Source organism: Xenopus laevis, chromosome 1L, assembly GCF_017654675.1.
Source record: "Xenopus laevis strain J_2021 chromosome 1L, Xenopus_laevis_v10.1, whole genome shotgun sequence".
NCBI classification, from domain to species: domain Eukaryota; kingdom Metazoa; phylum Chordata; class Amphibia; order Anura; family Pipidae; genus Xenopus; species Xenopus laevis.
In genome coordinates, this window is record NC_054371.1 from 140,437,271 (window position 1) to 140,459,216 (window position 21,946).

The window sequence follows — 21,946 nt, forward strand, 5'->3', positions numbered from 1 at the left end:
TGAGAACCTGTGAGAAAGTGAAAGAGGCAGTTGTCAGGTTTGGGGCACAGCAGTGGGTATGTCTCATATGTGACATCTTTACAGATGAGAGTGCCAGGTTCCTGTATCCCTCTTACTTGCCTGGAAACAGAGGCAGCTGAGAACTCTCGTCTCTCCTCCCCTTGTGATCTGTCTGTGACCTGCAGCCATCCCTCTCTCTCCCCCCCGTCCGCCCCCACGACGGGGGACAGCTGTGCTCCATCCCCTATCCATCCAGGAGCACAGCCCGAAGGTTTTCAGTGCTGCCTGCCCGGTACTCCCAGTGGCAGCTCCTCACAGCAGCGCGGCCATGATGCTCTCTCACTGGGTCCTGTTGTTGTCTCTGGGAGGTAGGTACTACACGGCTTGGGTGGGGGTGTAGTTGGTAAAGTTGGCAATAGGTGGGCACCTCTCCAAGCCAACTTCAGGTGAGCCGTTTTCACGTAAAGTACAGAGTTTCACGGTGGACTGAACCAACTGACCGCTTATATGGGGGGGGGGGGGGCAGAAAAGTGCTGTTACCTTAACCAGAAAAGTTTTACCTCAGAAATACAATAGAAAATGAAGCAGAGTCAGTGGTGTTGCTGCACTGGGCAGCAGGCAGGGAAACCGTGCCCTTTTTAATCATAGTCTCTCTTGCAGTGTCGTTTTCATCAGTTAAAAGAAATCAGATTGTATCTAAAAGGAAGGAGTTTTAATTAACACATCTGCTGCCAGAATGCTGCAAAGATACATGAAATAATGTGTATAATTACAGTCCCCGCTATACACGCAGCCATTCATTTGATTCATCTTCTTTTGCAGAACTCCAACTATAGTCTCTCAGGCAGTGAAGTTTTCATCAGTTAAAAGAGATCAGATTGTACCTAAAAGGAAGGAGTTTTTATTAACACATCTGCTGCCAGAATGCTGCAAAGATACATGAAATAATGTGTATAATGACACTATCCCCACTATACACGCAGCCATTCATTTGATTCATCTTCTTTTGCAGAACTCCAAGTATTACATCTTCTGTTTTATTTTGGAAGGTGTTCATAGGTAACAGACAATAAAAAAGCCATTGAACACATGCCTATTGTTCTGGGATAAAGGAAGGACTGGCCAGAAAGGTTTCCCTTCTTAGTTCATGAGTTTGGAATTTCTGGAAATTGTGCATCAGACCGATATATGTATAAATCCTTCCCTCCGCTAAGGAGAGGTTAATCCTGCACTGCAGCAACAGCCTATTACTGGAGACAATTAAATGCTCTATGCTTTCTTTCCAATTGCATTTTATGTGGAAATAACTCTTGGGTTTTTATTCCTCTTTATTAGTCATTTGAGTAGAAATCCTGTTTTGGAAATATGGAACTGATTTTAAAAATTAAAAAAAAACAGGAATTCTGTATCAGATAAATGAGAGAGTGAGAGAAAATACATGGTATTCATATCATTTTTTAAATGTATTAAAATAAGGAAAGTGCCAGAGAGGTGTCCTGTCTATGATGTACCTGTGCTTTGCCCATGTAACAAGGGGGCAGTTTTGGTACAGTTCTGCAAGGCAAACAAGAACATCAAACCATAGACTCCCCATTCCAACTTGGCCCTGAGATATATCACTTTTATCTTATCCAACATCCAAGATTAGTGTGAGAAACAAGTCCAAGGTTTTCTGAGAGAAGAGCTTTATGTGGCATCTTCTGTGGTTTCTCTGGCAGCTTTGGTGGAAGCAACTGTATGTATCTTCCATTCTCCCTTAGACAGTAAGGTATAAATGCATCTCAGTGTGCACAGAGCATCCCATTTCTGAACATTTGTATTTTTGCATGCATGTGAATAGGAGAAGCTATCCTATTTCTTGCATGGCTGTGAGTAAGAGCAACATAATTACTTGGTTGGCTGACTTAAACCTGATATTGTTCATATGATGATATCAAATTATATTATTTTTGTGTTTCTATGTTTTCTAGGCTCATTGCAGCTGAGCAAAGCACTATGGCATCCCCACAGTGCAAAAGTAGTGAAGGAATGCTCTGTGCATTCAAATAACGTTGCCTTCATACTTGAAATACATGGCAGTTTTTGTGAGCCAACACATTTCAGTTTAGATTATAATCTATATCAGGGCTACCAGCAGCGCTTATGGTGTTGGTGAACTATAACTCCTACTGGCAACTTTCTACTGTTGGTGGGATCTGGAAGGCCCTGGAATGCAATGTGCAATTGGTTTTCATTTTTTATTATTTGTGGTTTTTGAGTTATTTAGCTTTTTATGCAGTGGCTCTCCGGTTTGCAATTTTAGAAATCTACTTGCTAGAGTTCAAATGACCCTAGCAACGATGCATTGATTTGAATCAGAGACTGGCATATGAATAGGAGAGGGCCTAGATAGAAGCATAAGTAATAAAAAGTAGCAAAAACAATACATGTAGCCTTACAGAGCATTTGTTTTTTAAATAGGGTCAGTGACCCCCATTTTAAACGTTGGAAAGAGTCAGAAGAAGAAGGCAAATTATTAAGAAACTATAAACAAAAATTAGTGAAGATTAATTGAAAATTTGCTGAGAACTGACCATTCTATAACATTTCAAAAGTTAACTTAAAGGTGAACCACCCCTTGAAGGCAAATTGGTCTCAAACATGGACCCCCGTGTTTTAGAGCAATTATCCCAAGATTTGGCCATATAACTTTGGCTATAATGGGAAAATATGATCACTGCTTATTCGAGTGTTTTTCCTATATTTTATCCCTGATCAAAAATGTCACCAATAAAATGTGTATGCCATTGCCATTGCCACCAGTAAATTGAAGTGTGAGTTTGTGTTTATGTGTACTATTTGACAAGGTATCTAAATGGTTAAATATTGCTTCTTTTCAGGGTTATTTATTTTTCAGTATTTTCTGTGCTTCATTTGCCAGTGGTTGTGCCTAAGCTGCCTATCAATGAATACGTTATAATGTGAGACTGAGAATAGACATACATTCTTGATCACTAAGAAATTACCAGGTTTTCAGCTGTGGAAACAGATGTGCAACCACCAGTAGTCAAAGGGGTCCTATGTTTATTAAATATACATAGTAGGGCTTATATATATATATATATATATATATATATATATATATATATATACACACACCTCTTGGTAAATTTGCCCTAGTGCAAACAGTTAGCAGAGATCAGTCTATTATAGGTCAACTCTTGAAAGTGAATCTCAGATTAGATACAATGGGTTACTTTATTGGTAAGAGTTGCCAACTACTCCTAATGAACATACATAGTTTGTATTAGTTTGTATTAGTTTCTTGTCATAGAAATATTGTATATCCAAGGCTAGCAAGTACCAGTTGACAGGCATAATAAATATTCTTTATACAAAGCCATGTCTGGTAAAACTTCCCAGTTGACTGACTGATGACTCAAGGTTCTGTACAACACCAAACTTCCACCTAGTCATATGATCTATGCAGTTTGGTAATCCATTTGTGACCATATTGCATTAACATCTTCCAATCTGCTTTATCTAGCTTGGCTTACTGCTATTTTAGCTGTGAAAAGCCAGAGTGGTGTGTTAGTTTGAAGGAGAGAATACTTTAGTCTTACTTTCCCTCACAGTGGCTAGACACCAAGCTCCCCTGACAGATGTGGGGTTTATATAGTGAATAAAGTACCCCCTCTTGTAAATTATAAGGATATTATAAGTTACCGAGGAGTTTCATGACCATATAAAAACACTGTTTTAAACACCGAAAAACTTCAAATTTTGAATTATTTTTTTGGGTACTTCGACCATCGAATAGGCTACTACGACCTTCGACTTCGATTCGAACGATTCAAACTAAAAATCTTTCGACTATTCGACCATTTGAAAGTCGAAATATTGTCTCTTTAAAAAAAACTTCAACTACATACTTCGCTAGTTTAAACCTACCGAGGTACAATGTTAGCCTATTGGGACCTTTCCCATTACTTTTCTAAGGTTTTTTTGATTGAAGGATTATCCTTCGATCGATGGATTAAAATCTTTCGAATCGTTCGATTCGAAGGATTTCATCATTCGATTGTAGGATTTGCGGTAAATCCTTCGACTTCGATATTCGAAGTCGAAGGATTTTACTTCGAGGGTCGAATTCGAGGGTTTATTAACCCTCGATATTTGACCCTTAGTAAATGTGCCCCTGAGTGTTTTTATACAGGTCATGGAAGTCCAAGGTAACTTCTAATATCCTCATATTTTGCAACTAGGGGTACTTTATTTATTATAATACACAAATTTCAGTGAGTCATGTGACAGAAATGACATCAGAACTCACAGTTTATAACTGATGACATCAGAACTCACCGTTTATAAGGATATAATTTACAAGATATTCATGGCGTTTGTGTATTATATAGTGAATAAAGTACCCCCTCTTGTTCCATGACCATATACATTTCATGGAACTACGAGGTGACTTGTAATATAATACACAAGTTTCAGCGAGTCATATGACATTACTAAGCTCTGATTATAACCAATGACATCACTAAGCACCATTTATGAGGATATAATTTACAGGATATTCATGGCTCTTGTGTATTATATAGTGAATAAAGTAGCCCCTTTTGTAAAATATAGGGATATTATAAGTTACCGAGGAGTTTCATGACCATATAAAAACACGAGGCCGAAGGCAGAGTGTTTTTATATAGGTCATGGAACTCCGAGGTAACTTATAATATCCTCATATTTTACAACTGGGGGTACTTTATTTATTATAATACACAAATTTCAATGAGTCATGTGACAGAAATGACATCAGAACTCACCGTTTATAACTGATGAGATCAGAACTCACCGTTTATAAGGATATAATTTACAGGATATTCATGGCTTTTGTGTATTATATACATTTATGTATATCTTCCTCTCTAAGGAAGAGCAGGATGTGATTCTGTACTGTAGTGTAATAAATCACTCCGCTGCGAATATAACCAACTCTCAGTAGAGCCTTTATATGTTAGTAGTACAATTTGTGTTACAGTGGATGGAACTGCTTTATGATCCTAATAGTTTAAAAATGCACATTACATGGCGGAATTGGAAATCTAAACATTGAGCTTAATAACTATGCGGTTCTGTTCTGGTATTAGAGGCCCACTGTGACAAACAGTGGGGGTAAGTAAACTTTTATAAGTTTTTTGGCATCCCTTTAGTTCACTTTACTTATTTTCCTTCATGCAAACTAAAATTTCCATTTAGGTTAGCAGCTGTAAGCATCTAAACTTTCTTTTTGTCGGCAGCTGTGTGGTTGGCTGAAGGGGGTGAGATTTCGCCTGGATCCTGCACCTTTGAGAACAGCACATGTGCCTACACCTCAGCCTTCCCGTTTCTCCAGTGGACAGTAAACATTGAAGGTGAGAGCTCGATGTCTGTTCTGCTTTACACTTGCCCTTGCAACAAAGTATAAACTTCATTATACAAGAGCCCTTAACAACAACAATGTTCCTGTTTAGAATCTTTCCTGTTTAGAATCGTTCAGTTAAACCAGACAATGTCTGCAGGGGGTTGCTGGTATTTGTGTTTCAATTATATTTGGAGGGCCATAGGTAACCAAGCTAAACAGTTGCTATTTGACATGGATAACTTGCTCTTTATTTCAGTGGCAACCTCTATGAATGTGACCTGTAACCTTGTATAGCAGTGTTTACCCTACAGGCTGTAAGTTTCACCTGAAGAATCAATTGAAAGTCTATACTACTTACATTGATACATTTTTGGATTTAACATTCTGTCCGTCTGATGTATGAGTTTTTGAAAGCCATCCTCAGATTACACTGATTCAAATTTCAGCAATGTCTTTTTTTATGTTTAATTAATTAAAGGAGGCTATAAACCCCAAAATCACATTTTGCCGAAAAATAATATTTAGCTTCCCAATATCTGTTATTTACACATTTTCAATTGCTTTAAAGTTACAGTATTTGTACATGTAACTACAGATGAAAGCACCATTTGTCAGTCTCTCCTTACTCTGGGTTCTGGCTCTTGAACAATGCTGTGCTTTCTCATGTACAAACTGGGTTCTTAAACATATGAGGGCTCACTCAGACATACAATTTAGATTGCACCAGCAGGTGCAATGTACAAAGGAGCCTTGCATTACGTATGCCAGTGCTGTGTTGTGCACCATACAGTGGATTTTAAATCTGGTGCAAGGTACACAGTGCAGCAAAGTGCCTGAATGAGCATTAAAGGGAATGCCAACCCCCCCAAAATTGTTTTCCCTAATAAAAGAAAACATAATGCTAAGCAACTTTGCAATAGACATTCATTACAATGTTTCTAGGAATTTTAAGTTATTTGTATATGTATTACTAGTGAAAGCAGTGTTTGTCTGTCCCTGTCTATTCTCTGTCCTGGTGGCTCAGACTGTTGATACAATGTAAGAAAAGGCAGCTGATTAACAGACCTGTCTTTGCTGGAGAACGAAGACTTATTTTTTTTAGCATTGTTTAAAATGTAACAAGCAGGAGTCAAGCAAATGTTGCTTTTAATATTAAAAAGCACTGACAATTTTGATTGCATGTATATTGGAAGTTGTTTAAAATTATGTTTTCTTTTATATTTTGGGGTTGACTTGCCCTTTAAGGGCCATGATTTCGCACCCCATAGTGTTCTTGCTCTCATGCCTGCAGCATAAATAAACGAGGCCCCTGTTTCTGATAATATACTGTACATTTATATCTTGCTATTTATTTATGAGGATACCAAGAACATTTTAGAATGATGCTGAGGATACAGCACTTAAAATCATATCAATCTACACTGCTCTGACTTCTACTAAATATGATTTTAAATGATTACTGCGAGTAATTCTATTTTTTTGAGATACTATCAACCAAAATGAATGGGATTAGAATGTACTGCCCACAATAAACTGAGACTTCTTTGCATGGTTAGTACATTTTCAAAGACCTGCTTAGAAGTTACAACAATCTGGCAGTCTCACAAGCGTTGGCTGTTGCAATGTGTATATTGAATGCTACTCTGTCTCAGTGTCTGCATTTTCTTGCAGGCAGCTGTTATTAGCCAATAACAACTGTAGTATAGACCTGCACTGATCATCTCTTTTTTATTTATCTTACCTGCTGCCTGTAAATGGCTGTCACTTGAAGGGGAAAATTATATATACCTGCTCTTTAATCGGTGATCCTATTCACAATGGATAAAAGCACACATTCACAGGTCTCATGCAGGTTACAAAACATTGAAATGAGGGTTGCTCTTGAATTATGCAGAGGTTAAAGCTCTTTAGCTCTGGTATGTACACTTTAAGGCCAAAAAGATCCCGATACCTACCTGTCCGACATTTCATTCTAAAACCAGCTGTATTCGTAGGAGATGGGTCCTCCCTTTGCTGTTATAACCTTTAACTACTTCTCTACAAACTGACTCTGTAAAGTCCTTGAATTATGCATAGGGTACTATCATGGTGTTGCCACAAAGTAGGACAGAATTGAATGCTTTCGTCCTCTGCAACTTTTAAAGGGGTTGTTCAACTTCCACTTTTTCAGTTGAGTCGTTTTCAGATTATTCTCCAGAAATAAAGACTTTTTTCAATTGCTTTCCATTTTTTATTTTTTCCCGTTTCTGCTGTTTTAGACTTGCAGCTCAGTAATTCAGGTTACAATTTTACAACATTAGTTGATTAATTTCTCAGAAGCATCTCTGCAGTATTAGCAACTATTGTATCAAAAGATGCCTTTAATGAAACTCTGGGATTCTGCTCAGCAGAGACAAAGATAACAAATGTATCAACTAAATGTATCAATTTAGAACAGTTTAGAGAGTCGGCGACCCCACCCCGGAGCTGCTTTAGAAAGGTGAAAAATTAGATTTATGCTTCAATATTAGAAGAACTGAAACCAACTGAATGGAAAAAAACGGAAGGAGAACAACCCTTTTAAGAATTGCTTTTCATAAACCAAGGGTCCTTGCCAAAACCAGTGTAACATCATCCCAGACCATTGCTCTTCTATTCAACTGTAAAATCAGCCGTATCCATTCAGGCAGATGACATTCTCCTGGCTTCTACCAAACCCAGGCTCATGTAGCAGATGTGAGCAAAATGACCACAAACCCAACATCTATTGTATGTATGTACTGTATGTATATATAAAAACAGGAAGTAGAATGGGACTTTTGTTTAGAGAAAGGAATAACAAAAACATGCATATTTAAAAAATGGTGAAAGGTGAAATTGGGGACATACTGCCCCTTTAATTAGTTAGGGTAGGTTGCTGTTCATTACACTTTTATAATCCCGCTGTTTCTGATCACAGGTTACAATTCATCACACATGAAAGGAGAAGCAAGGCGGTCATCATAAAACAGTAAACTATACTGTATAATATAACCCATAAATAATAGGAAAAAGTATCTTCAGCACAATACCTAAACCCTAATTGAACCGGTGTTGGGAGTATATTGCCCCTTTAAATAATCAAGTTATTCTTTAGTATCTCTCTCTCCACAACCTTTCACTCTTTATGTTGAGGGCTGGGTCAGATTTTGATTGACAGGTAGGTCTAATACATCTTTTGGGGCGGGCTCACTTTCTTAGCAGAATAACGCAAATAACCATATCTTAACCCGATATGCCCACTAACGGTTGGGCGATATCGGGTGAATCAGACTGTTCGGGCCTGCAGAACGCAGATTACAATGGATAACGGTTACTATTCCTGTACCGGTTATACCTTTATATCCCAATGTCATTACTTGGGTGGGACCACAACATTACGTAGGTGTAGCAGTGGTGTTTTGCTTACATTGGGGGCAGTCTTATGCTGTATATTTGTATTCAGCGTGTCTGCAAAAGTGATTGGAGCTTGCAGCATAGTAACTCGTCTGGGTTTTAGAGCAGCAAACCTGGGCAGGTGGTGTTGAACTGGACTGCTTAAGGGAAAACTGGTCAGGTGGCAACCTTAGTTCCCAAACAGGCCAATTAACGTTAAAATATAAGCAATTTCTAACATTTAGTTTTATTAAAAAAAAAAAAAGATTATGTGGAAGGAGGGGATGGCAAAAGAATAAATGTTAATTTGGGTAGCATAACCATTTTATGCCCATTAGGCCCAGGGAGAGTCCCAAGCTTGTATTTATTATTTGTAATGGTAATTAGGAGTGCTCTACCTTCATTAAACCTGTGTAGGTTTCACTGAACTGGAAGACCCTCGCCTGCTTTTTGGGTCAACTTAGCATCCAAAGTAAAAAATCTAGCAGCACACATGTGATTACTTTCACCAAACAGTTATATACAATACTATATGATGACTACAACCCCCATGATATTGTATATAACTGTTTGGTGAAAGTAATTACATTAGGCTTGATAAAGGGTCCAGTATAGCCCGAAACGTTGCTCCTTTTTTTGTTCATATATGGGCTAATAAAACACTACAGATTTTTGCCTCAATCAGAGTGTGCTGCTGGATTTCTTACTTTGTATTTATTTTTTGATGATTAAAAAAAAAAACAGTTTAGGGGTTCTTACCACTACCCCTAAATGGGTGACGTCGGAACACCCTAGATCTATTAGCACTATGCCCATCTATGATCCATCCCCCTCAACCCCTATGTGCTTGAAAGTGCCAAAGACTTGCCAGGAACTCCAAAGAAGCTACTGTAAAGCTCAGCAAAAAGCCAATGGAACCATAAACAGAAAAGCATAAGGTCACATTACTACGAAAATGCAAAAGCCCAAATTTTTCCATGAAACAGGAACTAAGTGTAATGATCACTAAATAGCTCCCAAAACAATTATTAATTGGTACTATGCAGCATTTTCTGTGTTAGTCTAACACAGACCAACTAGATTCTCTTTTATTATCTTTGTTTATTCTAAAACCAAAAAATATAGTGACGGTTTCTTTGTTTCTTTTTTGTAGCCATAAAATTGTCATGTGTTGCACTCACACTAACTGGCTGAATGCACTTTTAAGTCTTGTGTCTCTGCAGCAGCTTCTTGGATTTCATGTTATTCCATCAAGAGCACTGTCTTTGGAAAATATTTTCAAGAATTGCTTTATGGCATTAAAATGAAATAAAATTGACATATAGTAAAGCTTTGAGCATTCCCAAATACTGTAACATGCACAATGATAGTGAATTCTGTCATGGGCACCAGATCTTGCAAATCCTTAATCGGGCCAGTGGTCCCTGACAGATGGGCAATTTTTATATTTGTTTTAGAAACAGGTAATCTTCCTGGAATTTGGGGCCATAAAAAGATTGTATGATGGGGCCGAGTTATTTTTGGTCATTCTTTTGTTTACAAGCTGAATATTAAATATGAAATGTATTAATATACATAATAAATAGGTAGAGAATAAGCACAATACACAAATACATTTCGAACTGTTACCAACTTATACAGCAGATTTATCCTGTAAGGATGGTAAGGAACCGGTCTTTACTAAAAAAACATGCTCTTCGTGAGGTGATTTTTGTTTGTGTGAAGCATTGTTTGGGAATAGGTTTCCTGTGCTTTTGTTAATGCTCCTATCCTTGCTGCTGTCTATTCTGCTGCTGCCTTTGGGTTAAAGAAAGTACTTGTACATTACTGGGGATGCTGGCTGAAGCCAACCTGTGTTATTCTCCAGCACTTGCCTACAGGCCCGGACTGGCAATCTCTGGGTTCTGTATATATTACATATTTGGCTAACTAACTATATTAGAAACATTTTTTATTTTGCACAGCCTATCTATTCACACAATTTTTATTTTCACACTGAACAGTTCCTTTAAATCCCAGTCTGGACCTGCATGCTTATGATACTCGATAGGGCGCTGCAGTACTGGGAGGAAGTCAGACTGGCTGTTTAAAGGAAAACTATACCCCCAAAATGAATACTTAAGCAACAGATAGTTTATATCAAATTGAATGACATATTAAAGAATCTTACCAAAATGGAATATATATTTACATAAATATTGCCCTTTTACATCTCTTGCCTTGAACCACCATTTCGTGACTCTATCTGTGCTGCCTCAGAGATCACCTGACCAGAAATACTACAACACTAAGGGGCCGATTCACTAAGGGTCGAATTTCGAAGTAAAAAATACTTCGAAATTCGACCCTCGAATTGAAATCCTTCGACTTCGAATATCGAAGGCGAAGGATTTAGCGCTAAACGTTCGTTCGATCGATCGAAGGATTTTTCGTTCGATCGAACGATTAAATCCTTCGAATCGAACGATTCGAAGGATTTTAATCCAACGATCGAAGGAAAATCCTTCGATCAAAAAAAGTTTAGCAAGCCTATGGGGACCTTCCCCATAGGCTAACATTGACTTCGGTAGGTTTTATCTGCCGAAGTAGGGGGTCGAAGTTTTTTTTAAAGGGAAAGTACTTCGACTATCGAATGGTCGAATAGTCGAACGATTTTTACTTCGAATCATTCGATTTCGTTCGAATTCGAACAAATTTAACCAATTCGATGGTCGAAGTACCCAAAAAATACTTCGAAATTCGAATTTTTTTCATTCGAATCCTTCACTCGAAGTTAGTGAATCTGCCCCTAACTGTAACAGGAAGAAGTGAGGAAGCAAAAGGCAGAACTCTGTCTGTTAATTGGCTCATGTGACCTTACATGTGGTTTGTATGTGTGCACAGTGAATCGTACGATCTCAGGGGGCGGCCCTTATTTTTTAAAATGGCAATTTTCTATTTATGATTACCCAATGGCACATACTACTAAAAAAGTATATTATTATGATAATGGTTCATTTACATGAAGCAGGGTTTTACACATGAGCTGTTTTACTCAGTATCTTTTAATAGAGACCTACATTGTTTGGGGGGTATAGTTTTCCTTTAATGTAAATGGAATCTCTTAACATTTTTGTAAGTTATTTAGTTGACAAAGTCATGTGTTTTGTCTGACAAATTATCATTTCAGTTTAAGAGATCAAAATGTGATTAAATCTGATCACTAAATAAGATGTGGTCAGTCAAATGCCCTCTTTAGATGTTATAGTGGTCTTAAAGGAGAACTATAGCCTAAAAATGCCATATTTTATATATTGAACTTATTGCACCAGCCTAAAATTTCAGCTTCTCAATAGCAACAATAATCCAGGACTTCAAACTTGTCACTGAGGGTCGCTATTTTGGAAAGTGTCTGAGACACTCACATACTCAGTGGACTCTGAGCAGCTGTTGAGAAGCTAATCTTAGGGGTTGTCACAAATTATCCAGCAGAAAATGAGGTTGGTCTGTAATATAAGATGATGCTTCAGGGCTGATTATTACATTCTGATGCTAATTGCACTGGTTTCTGTGCTGCCATGTATTAATTATCTGTATTAATTATTAATCAACCTTGTATTGTGACATTTATATGATATATATATATATATATATATATATATATATATATATACTGTATAATGTGCAGCTGAACAATAATATGCAATTTGGCCTTTCATGTGAAAGTCATTTATGTTTTGGTGTGAATTTTGAGAGAATGTCCGGAGCAAATGCATCACCTTCTTATGAGAAATATCATGATTCTGTTTCAGTATATATATTCTAATGTAGTGACCACAATACCAAAGGCAAATTTGAAGATATACTGGCTCATTAATTGCTTTTGTACAGTATGCACAATTACTTAAAGTGGACCTGTCACCAAGACACAAAAATCTGTATAATAAAAGTCCTTTTCAAATTAAACATGAAATCCAATTTCTATTTTTTTATTAAAGCATTCATAGCTGCTGTAAGCTCATTTAAAAATCTCCGCTGTCAATCAAATATTGTCTGCCCCTCCTCTATGCCAATGGCATAGAGGCGGGGCAGACAATTACTTTCACTTTTCCATTTCCATTTCCATTTCCATTTAATTGTGTATCCAGGGCATGGAAATGGACATTGGGTCCCCCATTCTGGTGCACAAACAAGATTCTGAGATGATACAAGGCTTGCCTTAATAACAATGTGCACAAAATGGCTGCTGCCTGCTTGCTATAATTTTGAAATCCCAGACTGAAGGAAATAAGATTCAAATAATTTATATAGTGTAATTAAAGTTCATTTTGCTTGACTAATGTGATAAAATAGGATTTTGAATAATTTCTTTGGGTGACGGGTCCCCTTTAATACCTGTGTTACCAAGATCTCAAAGACAGCCTCTTTAAATATACTCACACTATTTCTATCTTGCATCTCCATATTGCTGAAACTTATCTTGGGATACAAAGAATCATGTTGCTCTGCTGAGCTGTTGGCCTAGGAGGGTAAATTTACTGGAGTAAAGAACCCACCATGGATACATAATATTACAGCAGTAATGGATTTTTTTATGAGCACAAGCCATTAATTTTACTGCTGTCCTGAGTACAGTAAAGACTTTTGAATGCATGGTAACATGCTAGCTCTTATTTTTTCCAGTAAATGCTGTTAATACTTACTGAAAATAGACTTGTGAGGTTACATAAGGTTACAAAATTAGCAAGTTTCCTTTGTAAAGCCAAATTGCAGAATAGAAGCATGGCTAAAGTTATGTTTAGCCATGCATATTTTGTAATCAGACAATAAGCCTTGAATAATAAGATGTTTAAACAATAACATGTAAAGAGGCAAACTATATATATATATATATACCTGTATTTCTTACCTTGGAATATCTCACCATATTGGGGGTTATTTATTAAGGATCGAGTTGTGTTTTTACAAAAATTCGCATTTTAAAGTTTATTGTTTTGGTCCTATTTTATGGTCAAAATTCACATTTTCATTTTAAAAACTATATTATTATACCCCAACCCTGGAAATAGCTTGAATTTGAAAATACACCATCTAAAACCTGTCGAGGTCATTTGAAGATGTTAATAGCCTTCATGACGTTCAAGTTTTTTTCGGAGGGTCTTGTTTTAGTTTTTTCCTGCCGAAAACTCAATCAATTCAAGTATTTGGGTTATTTACCCCAAACTCGCTGATTTAAGTTTTTGTCCATTCCAGTTTTTTTTAAATTAGAAACCATTCAAGTTGTGAGTTCATTCAAGGTATACAAAACTCTAAAATTTGACCTTTGATAAATAACCCCATACTGTACAGGTTAATGGATACCTTACCTGTAGTTAGTACTTTTAGAAAATGTGCTTTATAAACCCCCTTAGCTCTCTAGTTATTGATCAGTTTATAGAAGCTTTTCTGACCATTCACCTGGCCAGGAAACCTTAATTATGTAAGAGATGCAGCTCTCAATTAGAGACCAGACAATGTAGTGGCAAAAATGATTGTTATATACTGACAGTAGAAATTCACCTGCCTGAATGTCTGGGACTGTGGGTGAAAGCACAAGAGAAAGAAATCAGTGAAACAGGGCAAATGATGAACCTGCAGGAGAACACAGAAGGCTTCTGTCTTTTATGAAAACTTTCCAGTTCGTCAGAGAAGCAAATGTTTTGCTAGATGTTTTGCTCAGACTCAGAGACAAAATGGTAAATGCGCTGCTGAAAAAAGGCAGAGAAGCAGAACAAGGATCTAGTTTCATCTAGGTGCTCACCTTGTATTTTACATATACTTCAGCCTCTGCAGTATACTAGTATACAAGTCAGAAGTCATTTACAGTAGTACAACACATAAAAATTATAGTACATTTTTTTAATTTCATTGCATGAAATAAGAAATTCACCTTAAAAAAACTTTTGATGCAATGCATTTTACTTATTGGTGTAGGTTAAAATTTAAACTGCTATGTGGCAGTTCACTGACTTGTAACCACACAGTGGTGTAAAGACAGAGTGAAAGATGGATAGAGATTGAATAGAAGGTAAAAAAAAATAGTAGTCATTGTAAACTATGTAGCTTCAAGATTAGTATGCTTTCTGATTGCTAGTCATTGGAGCCTGCATCCAGACAGCAGTTTAAATTCTAGGCTGCATAGAGACAAAACATCATTTAAAAACCACAAAAATGCCATTTTTAAAAGTTAATCCTGCCGTTATGACTGAAACCACAAGCTATACAGAAAGATAGGCAGCTTTACTTGTAGAGAATGTGTTTTCTTTTTGCTTCAGGAGATCGTTGGACTAAATAAAAACTCATTATCAATTAACAATAAGAGTTTTAAGGCATGGAGGAAAGATGTATAACCATGCTACATTTAAATGTATTTAATTTGGGTTAGAAAAGGCAGCATCCCATTATTTAACCCATAAGTGTATATTGCAGCAGTACTGTGCAAAGTTTGGGTGGGGGGAACCCCTTACTACATTTTTGAACCTATGTAAAGATGGTAGCCAATCTTAGCTTCTGCTTTACACATTCTAAACTGTTAAGTTATTTACTAAAATCCGATTTTATCTAATTTTTTTTTATTTATCATTAAAATAAATTTGTAGTATTTTTTTGGACTTTACTTCCAAATTGCTTGATTTTTTCAGAGGACCACCCGAAAACCCTGAATTTTTCGGATTATCGGGCTAAATCCAGCGCAGACTGTGATATCTTCAAATTGCCATTGACTTTACCTGACCTCGATAGGTTTGAGATGCAGGCTTTTTGCAGCATCAGGGTATAATAAATATATATTTAATAGATATAATCTTGGAAAATTCAAGTTTTTTTTCCACAAAAACTTTACGTTTCTGCCCAAAAACCCTGAGCAGAAAAAAATGAACTTTAATAAATAACCCCCCTAAAGTAATTCCAGCATAAGCAAGTATTTTTATTTTAACAAATGGCGACAGTGGAGATTTGTTTTGACCTTCTTATGAATTGCACCGCATTGGCACACAGTAGGCTAGCAGTGTACCTGTGCATCTGTATGGGTGTTACTACATTTTCTGAGATTGCTTATATAAAGAACAGTATAATCAGATTGCAGATAGTAGGTTGCTAGGGCTAAACCAAGTGCTGTACTCTAAAAAAGCATGGATCAAATAGACCAGTAGAGGTGAAAGCCATTGAAATTTTGTCTGGTTACATGCTGCAGTCTAAAAATATGCCCATCAATGTAAAAGCTTTTATCTGTTATTTATTACAGAGTTGGAGTTTGTTCATGTGGTACATGTGGTTACCAAATGTACCCCAGATGATTTAATATACTCATCTTGTTTTCATTAATCAGGACTACAGTACACAGCTTTGGAAACAGAGATAGCAATACTGTATTGTGTGTCAGACTGTGACACACGACACTGAGAGAAAACATACGCAAACATGAATACACATTGTATTACTGTATATGTTTTTAGAAAAAGAAACTGTTAGCATCGTACCAGTATATATCATTGTGGAAATCATATACAAATAGCATTTACTGTATATGCACTTGATCATCTTAACAGCAGAGAGTCTGGACATAATGAGCATTGATCAGGTTTGTCACATGGAAAGTCAATAAAGGTGGGTTTTTAAAGACATTTGTAATAAAAGACACAAGGATTGCCTAGGTGGAATAACCCACATTGACCAAAAAGATTTATGCTTTCAGACAGGTGACCAAGAAATGCTTCCTGCTAACTGATTGCTGTAGCAAACTTTTGTATTTTATATTACATAATCTGGTGCAATTCCTGGTTTAATGAAAATGGCATGATTTTATGTTCCTGTGCACACATGGGCTTTTGGAACTGATGTATCCTTTCATGTGCATGTTGTGGGCAACAGTGTATTTATGAGAACTTTTTTCCTCCTAATAATTTGTTTCAGTTCAGGATACATAAAGTTCTTGAGACCAGGCATTCAGTGGTTATAAATCACAGTCACTGCTTGCCCTGCTGAGAAGCACTTCTGGCCAGTAAAATAGAGGAGAAATACAACCATCTTCTTCCTGCCAACATGTATTATATTACATGATTACTTTTAGAACTGAACAGGAAAAATCATATTTTAATTTGCTAAAAATACAGCATACTAAATGGCACCTTTAGTTTCTTTCACTGGCATACTGTTAAATGAAAAGAACGAGGAAGGGATTACAACATAAAACATAGGGCATAAAACAAAGGGCTTCATCATAAATGAGCTTGAGATAAAATCTTGTTACTGAAGTTTCAATTTGAACACTATAGGCAGGAATTCTGCAACATTTGAACTCCTTTGTCATTTATATGAATGTATGTAAACTGGATACAAAGTTATGATTTGACTAAGGCTACAAGGCCTAATGCTGGAGAGATAATGGAAGCTTTTCCCCAACATTGAAGGGATTGTTCACCTTTCAGTTAACTTTTATTATGATGTAGAGACTCATATTCTGAAACAATTTGCATTTGGTTTTTGTTTTTAATGTTTTTTGAGTTGTTTAGCTTTTTATTTAGCAGCTCTCCAGTTTCCAGTCTCTTATTTAAATCAGTGCATGGTTGCTAGGGCCATTTGATTTAAATGGGAGATTGGAATATGAATATGAGAGGGCTTGGATAGAAAGAAGAGTAATAAAAAGCAACAGTAACAATAAATATTTAGTCTTATAGAGCATTCGTTTTTTAGAAGTTGAAAGTCGGAAAAAGGTAGAAGATGGAGGCAAATAATTAAACAACTATAAAAAATAAATAATGGAGACTAATTGAAAATAGGTCTATATATATAAATGTATAGTGTTTTATCACATTACTACATGGGGTGGATATACTTCCTAGGAGGCAGTGATTATTAGAATGTAACTGCTAGGGATGCACCGAATCCAGGATTCGGTTCGGGATTCGGCCTTTTTCAGTAGGATTCGGATTCGGCCGAATCCTTCTGCTCTGCCGAACTGAATCTGCATATGTAAATTAGTGGCGGGGAGGGAAATTGCGTGACTTTTTGTCACAAAACAAGGAAGTAAAAGATGTTTCCCTTTCCCATCCCTAATTTGCATATGCAAATTAGGATTCAGAATCGGTTCGGTATTCGGCCAAATCTTTCGTGAAGGATTTGGGGGTTCGGCTGAATACAAAATAGTGGATTCAGTGCATCCCAAGTAATTCCAGATATCCTTTTGGAATTAAAATAATAGGCCACTCTGTCCTATGCATTTTGATAAATAGGCACTGGCTTATGGTCAGGCAGGCAGACTAAACTGCTTGTGTTTTTCTTGCAACAGATGATTGTTGACTGGAAAAATAACAGCCATACTGAAGGCGTAATCTTGGCAGAAGATGCCCATACAAAAGCAGTAATTAGCTAAACCGAAATGCCTGTGAATTAAATCAAATCTACTTTGCCCAGTTATGTTGGCTGAAGTGCCCAGATGGCAGAATACTGTATATGGTATGTGGCCTACAGCATTGAACTGACCCCTCCATGATCTTATTGGTGACCAAAGAGCCAAATGTTCATGTGGAATGTCACGTGTAGGTGAATGACAAAAGAAACTGACTTTTACGTTACTTGCATGAGCATAGTGCAAAGTATTCATGCGAATATGTCAAAACCATCAATTATTTAAGCTATTGCTTATTTCATGTATATTTCTTTGTTACTCGCTTCCTGGAAGAAGACAAATAAAGCTATGCAGGCCAAGTGCTTTTTAATGGTTCATGTAGCTATAAGGCATGTTTCAGTGTTTCAAAAACTGATTTCTGATAACTTTTGGGCATGTTTGTAAATAGTTTCAGACCATATTTACATTCATCAGGTGAGTTGTAAACATGCTTTAACTAGCAGCTATATTAGGACATGTAATAAACTGCCCATAAGGTTTCCAAACAAACAGGTAGATCAGGTCATCTGTACCCAGCTTTTAAGCATTGGGCTTAGGCAATCACTGTTTATTTCCATGGTAGCTAAAGCAAAATTTGACCCTACAACACTAAACAAGATACTTGAAATGTGCAAAGATTGAGAGTTTCTTGCATATGCAGCCCATTTTAATTCACCCATAGCATTTTGGCATTGGCTCTTTATTTCTTCTTTACAAGCCATTCGGTTGTGAATGTTTTTTTGCTGCATAATAAAATCTGAATTCAGTTTCAAGTCAGATAATCTCACTTTGCGCTGAATTATTCTCAAGTACTTTATATTGTAGAATTTGCCTTAGAGTCATTGAGAGCAAGATGAGCAGTCCAGATATTGATCCATATGTTTTAGGCCTTTTTCGCACTTGCATTTTTCATACAGCTCTTTGGGACTTTGCTTGGATCACAAAACTAGAACATGCATTCATTTATTAATGAGCTGTGCAACTGTATTCATTCTAACCTGAAAACTTTTAGTTTTCAGTTCTATAGGTTTACAGTTAGTAAGGAGTTTCTAACAGATGGCTAGAAACTTTACTTTTAGCTCTTCTGTCCAGAGCACAACCTTTCTAAACGTGATAAGCATTACCAAACTTTGGTTATACAATTATGAGAGCAGAGTCCTATTCCTTCCTAACTTTCCATGTAGGTCATGTTTGCTCAGTCACTTTCTGAAGAGCTGGGGGCACAATAATTCTGATGCCTGTAGATATTTTGATGTAATCCTGAGCTTTCTAGATATGTCTTTGAGAATATCTGTCAACGATTAAGTACTGCCTTCATTTTTATGCAATCTACTGTACTATACTATGTTAAACGATTGCTTCAAAAAATTTTCAACACTTTAGCTACCCATACATGTAAAGATCTGCTACTTGTTGAGTGCATTAGAGCAGAGGTTGTTCAATTTTTTCAGTTCAAGCCCTTCTTCTAGGTTCAAATTTTGATCAGGGTCATAACTAAGTTAGAGATACCAAACTACTGTATATTGGTGTCATACTATTCAGCCGTAGTTTCAGTTGTGTCTAAGGCACAAATAAGCTTCACCTCCTTCCATAACCTGACATTTAAGATTAGCTTTCATGTGTTTTTAGGAGTTGAAATATGAATTCTCCCTTATCTCACCTTAATGGGCTAAACTCCCCAGCCAAGGAAGGACTTCCCCTCAGTTTGGGTGCCTTAGTATTTGAGGTTCTGGCCTCATACATTTATGTATGTATCTATTTGTGAAATGGCTCAGTTAAGCTTTCTAATATCTTCTACATTTTACATTTTGTGAAATGCCAGCTATCTCAAAAAATATCAGCTGTAAATGTAAATAAGCCTTTCAAATATAGGGTGATTGCTCTCTCAAAACAAAAACAAACTTATCCTGTGTGTAGCTAGATCTATACTATGAAGGTGAAGACAGACAGGAGATTAGTCCCTCCGCAATTAATCTCCTCTAGGCGGGGCAACTAATCTTCCCAGAAAGTAATGGCGCTGTGAATGCTTCCCCTACAGCAATTTGCATGTTAGCCACTGGGGAAACATATGCACCCCATCTAGAGGAGATTAATCATAGTTGACCAATCTCCTAGTCTATTCTCACCCTAAACAAAATTGCTCTTTTCACAGAAAAGAATATTTACACATTTGACAATATTAAATATTAATAATATTTAATAAAAACCTAACTAAACAAATGTTGCCTACAATATACCATTAAGTTTATATTTAATCACGGGCATTATACATAATTTTATAGACACAATACATATCTTCAGTTATCCTTTAAAATATACTTTAATACATTTTGTATGGTAAGGGTTGAATTTAAATGTATAAATGTCTATAATTTATTTTATTATTATTATTATTATCTTTTATTTAGACAGCTCCTATGTGTGATGCATCACTATACAGAGATTGTCATTCACACTATGTAAAATATTTATGTATGTAAACTAATATAGAAAGATATAGGGATATATTTAGTTCAGGAGCATATGCTACCAAATCTATTTACATTGGGCTGAGGAATTTGTCTTTTTTTCTTGCAGACATTTGCTAGGGATTACAACTCAAAGCTCTTCATATAAATATGTATAAAATAAAAATATTACACTTGGCACAACATCTATCTTGACATAACATTTCCCTTACTCTTATGTTCATCTTTTTTTGAGCTATAAGATTAAGATACGTAATAAAACATTGATATTATGTCAATTCAGAATATTCAAGAAACATAACATGTGAGGGAGAAGTAAAATCAACTCCTGGAAAATCTTTATCAGGAGCTCTAGCTGGTGTGACCCACTCTTCTCAAAGCACAGTTTCCTTAGTTAGCCGATTGCAAGATTATGAAAAGGCATTTTCAGTGAATGCCTATACAATTTCAACGCTATTTTTAATATTTTTCTTTAAATTCTACTTTTATAGCATATATTATCTACCACTGTGTAATGCATATCAACATGGTTTCAGCTGAATAAATACTTAAAATCGTAAAATAATGGCATTTACTATCTTGAAGAATATGAAACACAAAGAAACTTATTTGGAAGTTAATAAATGATTTGATTATACATACAAATATACACCGTGGCATGTTAAATTCTTCTCTTTAGAGCTAGATTTACTAATAGAGCTATAATATAATATGGCAGCCACCTTATTCAGCAGCATCAGATCCAGTTTCTTGCTTCTGGACATTGATCACAGCCAGTAGAAGAAACATTAAAAGCAACTGGCCTTGTCTGCGAAGGTTTCATTTATCCAGGTAATGGTATATCTATAGTATTGTCAAACCAACTCGACTTGCTGAATTTTTTTTCTCTTGAAGATGTTTTGCTAGTCATCTGACTGGCTTTTTCAAATCAGTGATCCCTGTCAAGGAGCCAGAAACCTGATCTAGCATTGTCAAATACAACCACACTACAGAACTTTACAGTTACTGCACCAGTACAGGGGGCCTAGGGACTACTGATGGCAGGCACAGATACCATTTGTGTAGGGCACGGATGCCTAGCCTTTTGAACTTGCGAGCAACATTCAGAAGTAAAAGGAGTTAGGGAGCAACACTAGCATGAAAAATGTTCTTGGGGTGCCAAATAAGTGTTGTGATTGGCCATTTTGTAGCCCCTATGTGGATTGTCAACATTGAGGCTCTGTTTGGCAGTACACCTAGTTTTTATGCAGCCAAAACTTTCTTCTGAGCCTGGAAAAATAAGCTCCTGCTTTGAGG

At 36.5% G+C, this 21,946-nt stretch overlaps 1 protein-coding gene across 2 annotated transcripts in view; it reads left to right on the plus strand.

Moving 5' to 3' along the window:
- Positions 1-204: 204 nt before the first annotated feature.
- mamdc2.L (MAM domain containing 2 L homeolog) overlaps positions 205-21,946 on the plus strand; it is a 49,361-nt gene continuing 27,619 nt past the window's right edge. The window contains exons 1-2 of one of the 2 annotated variants that reach the window (XM_018254036.2): positions 205-368; positions 5,283-5,396. In XM_018254036.2, coding sequence (XP_018109525.1) covers positions 329-368; positions 5,283-5,396 — 154 coding nt within the window. In that variant the 5' untranslated portion in view covers positions 205-328. 2 annotated transcript variants of the gene reach the window in all.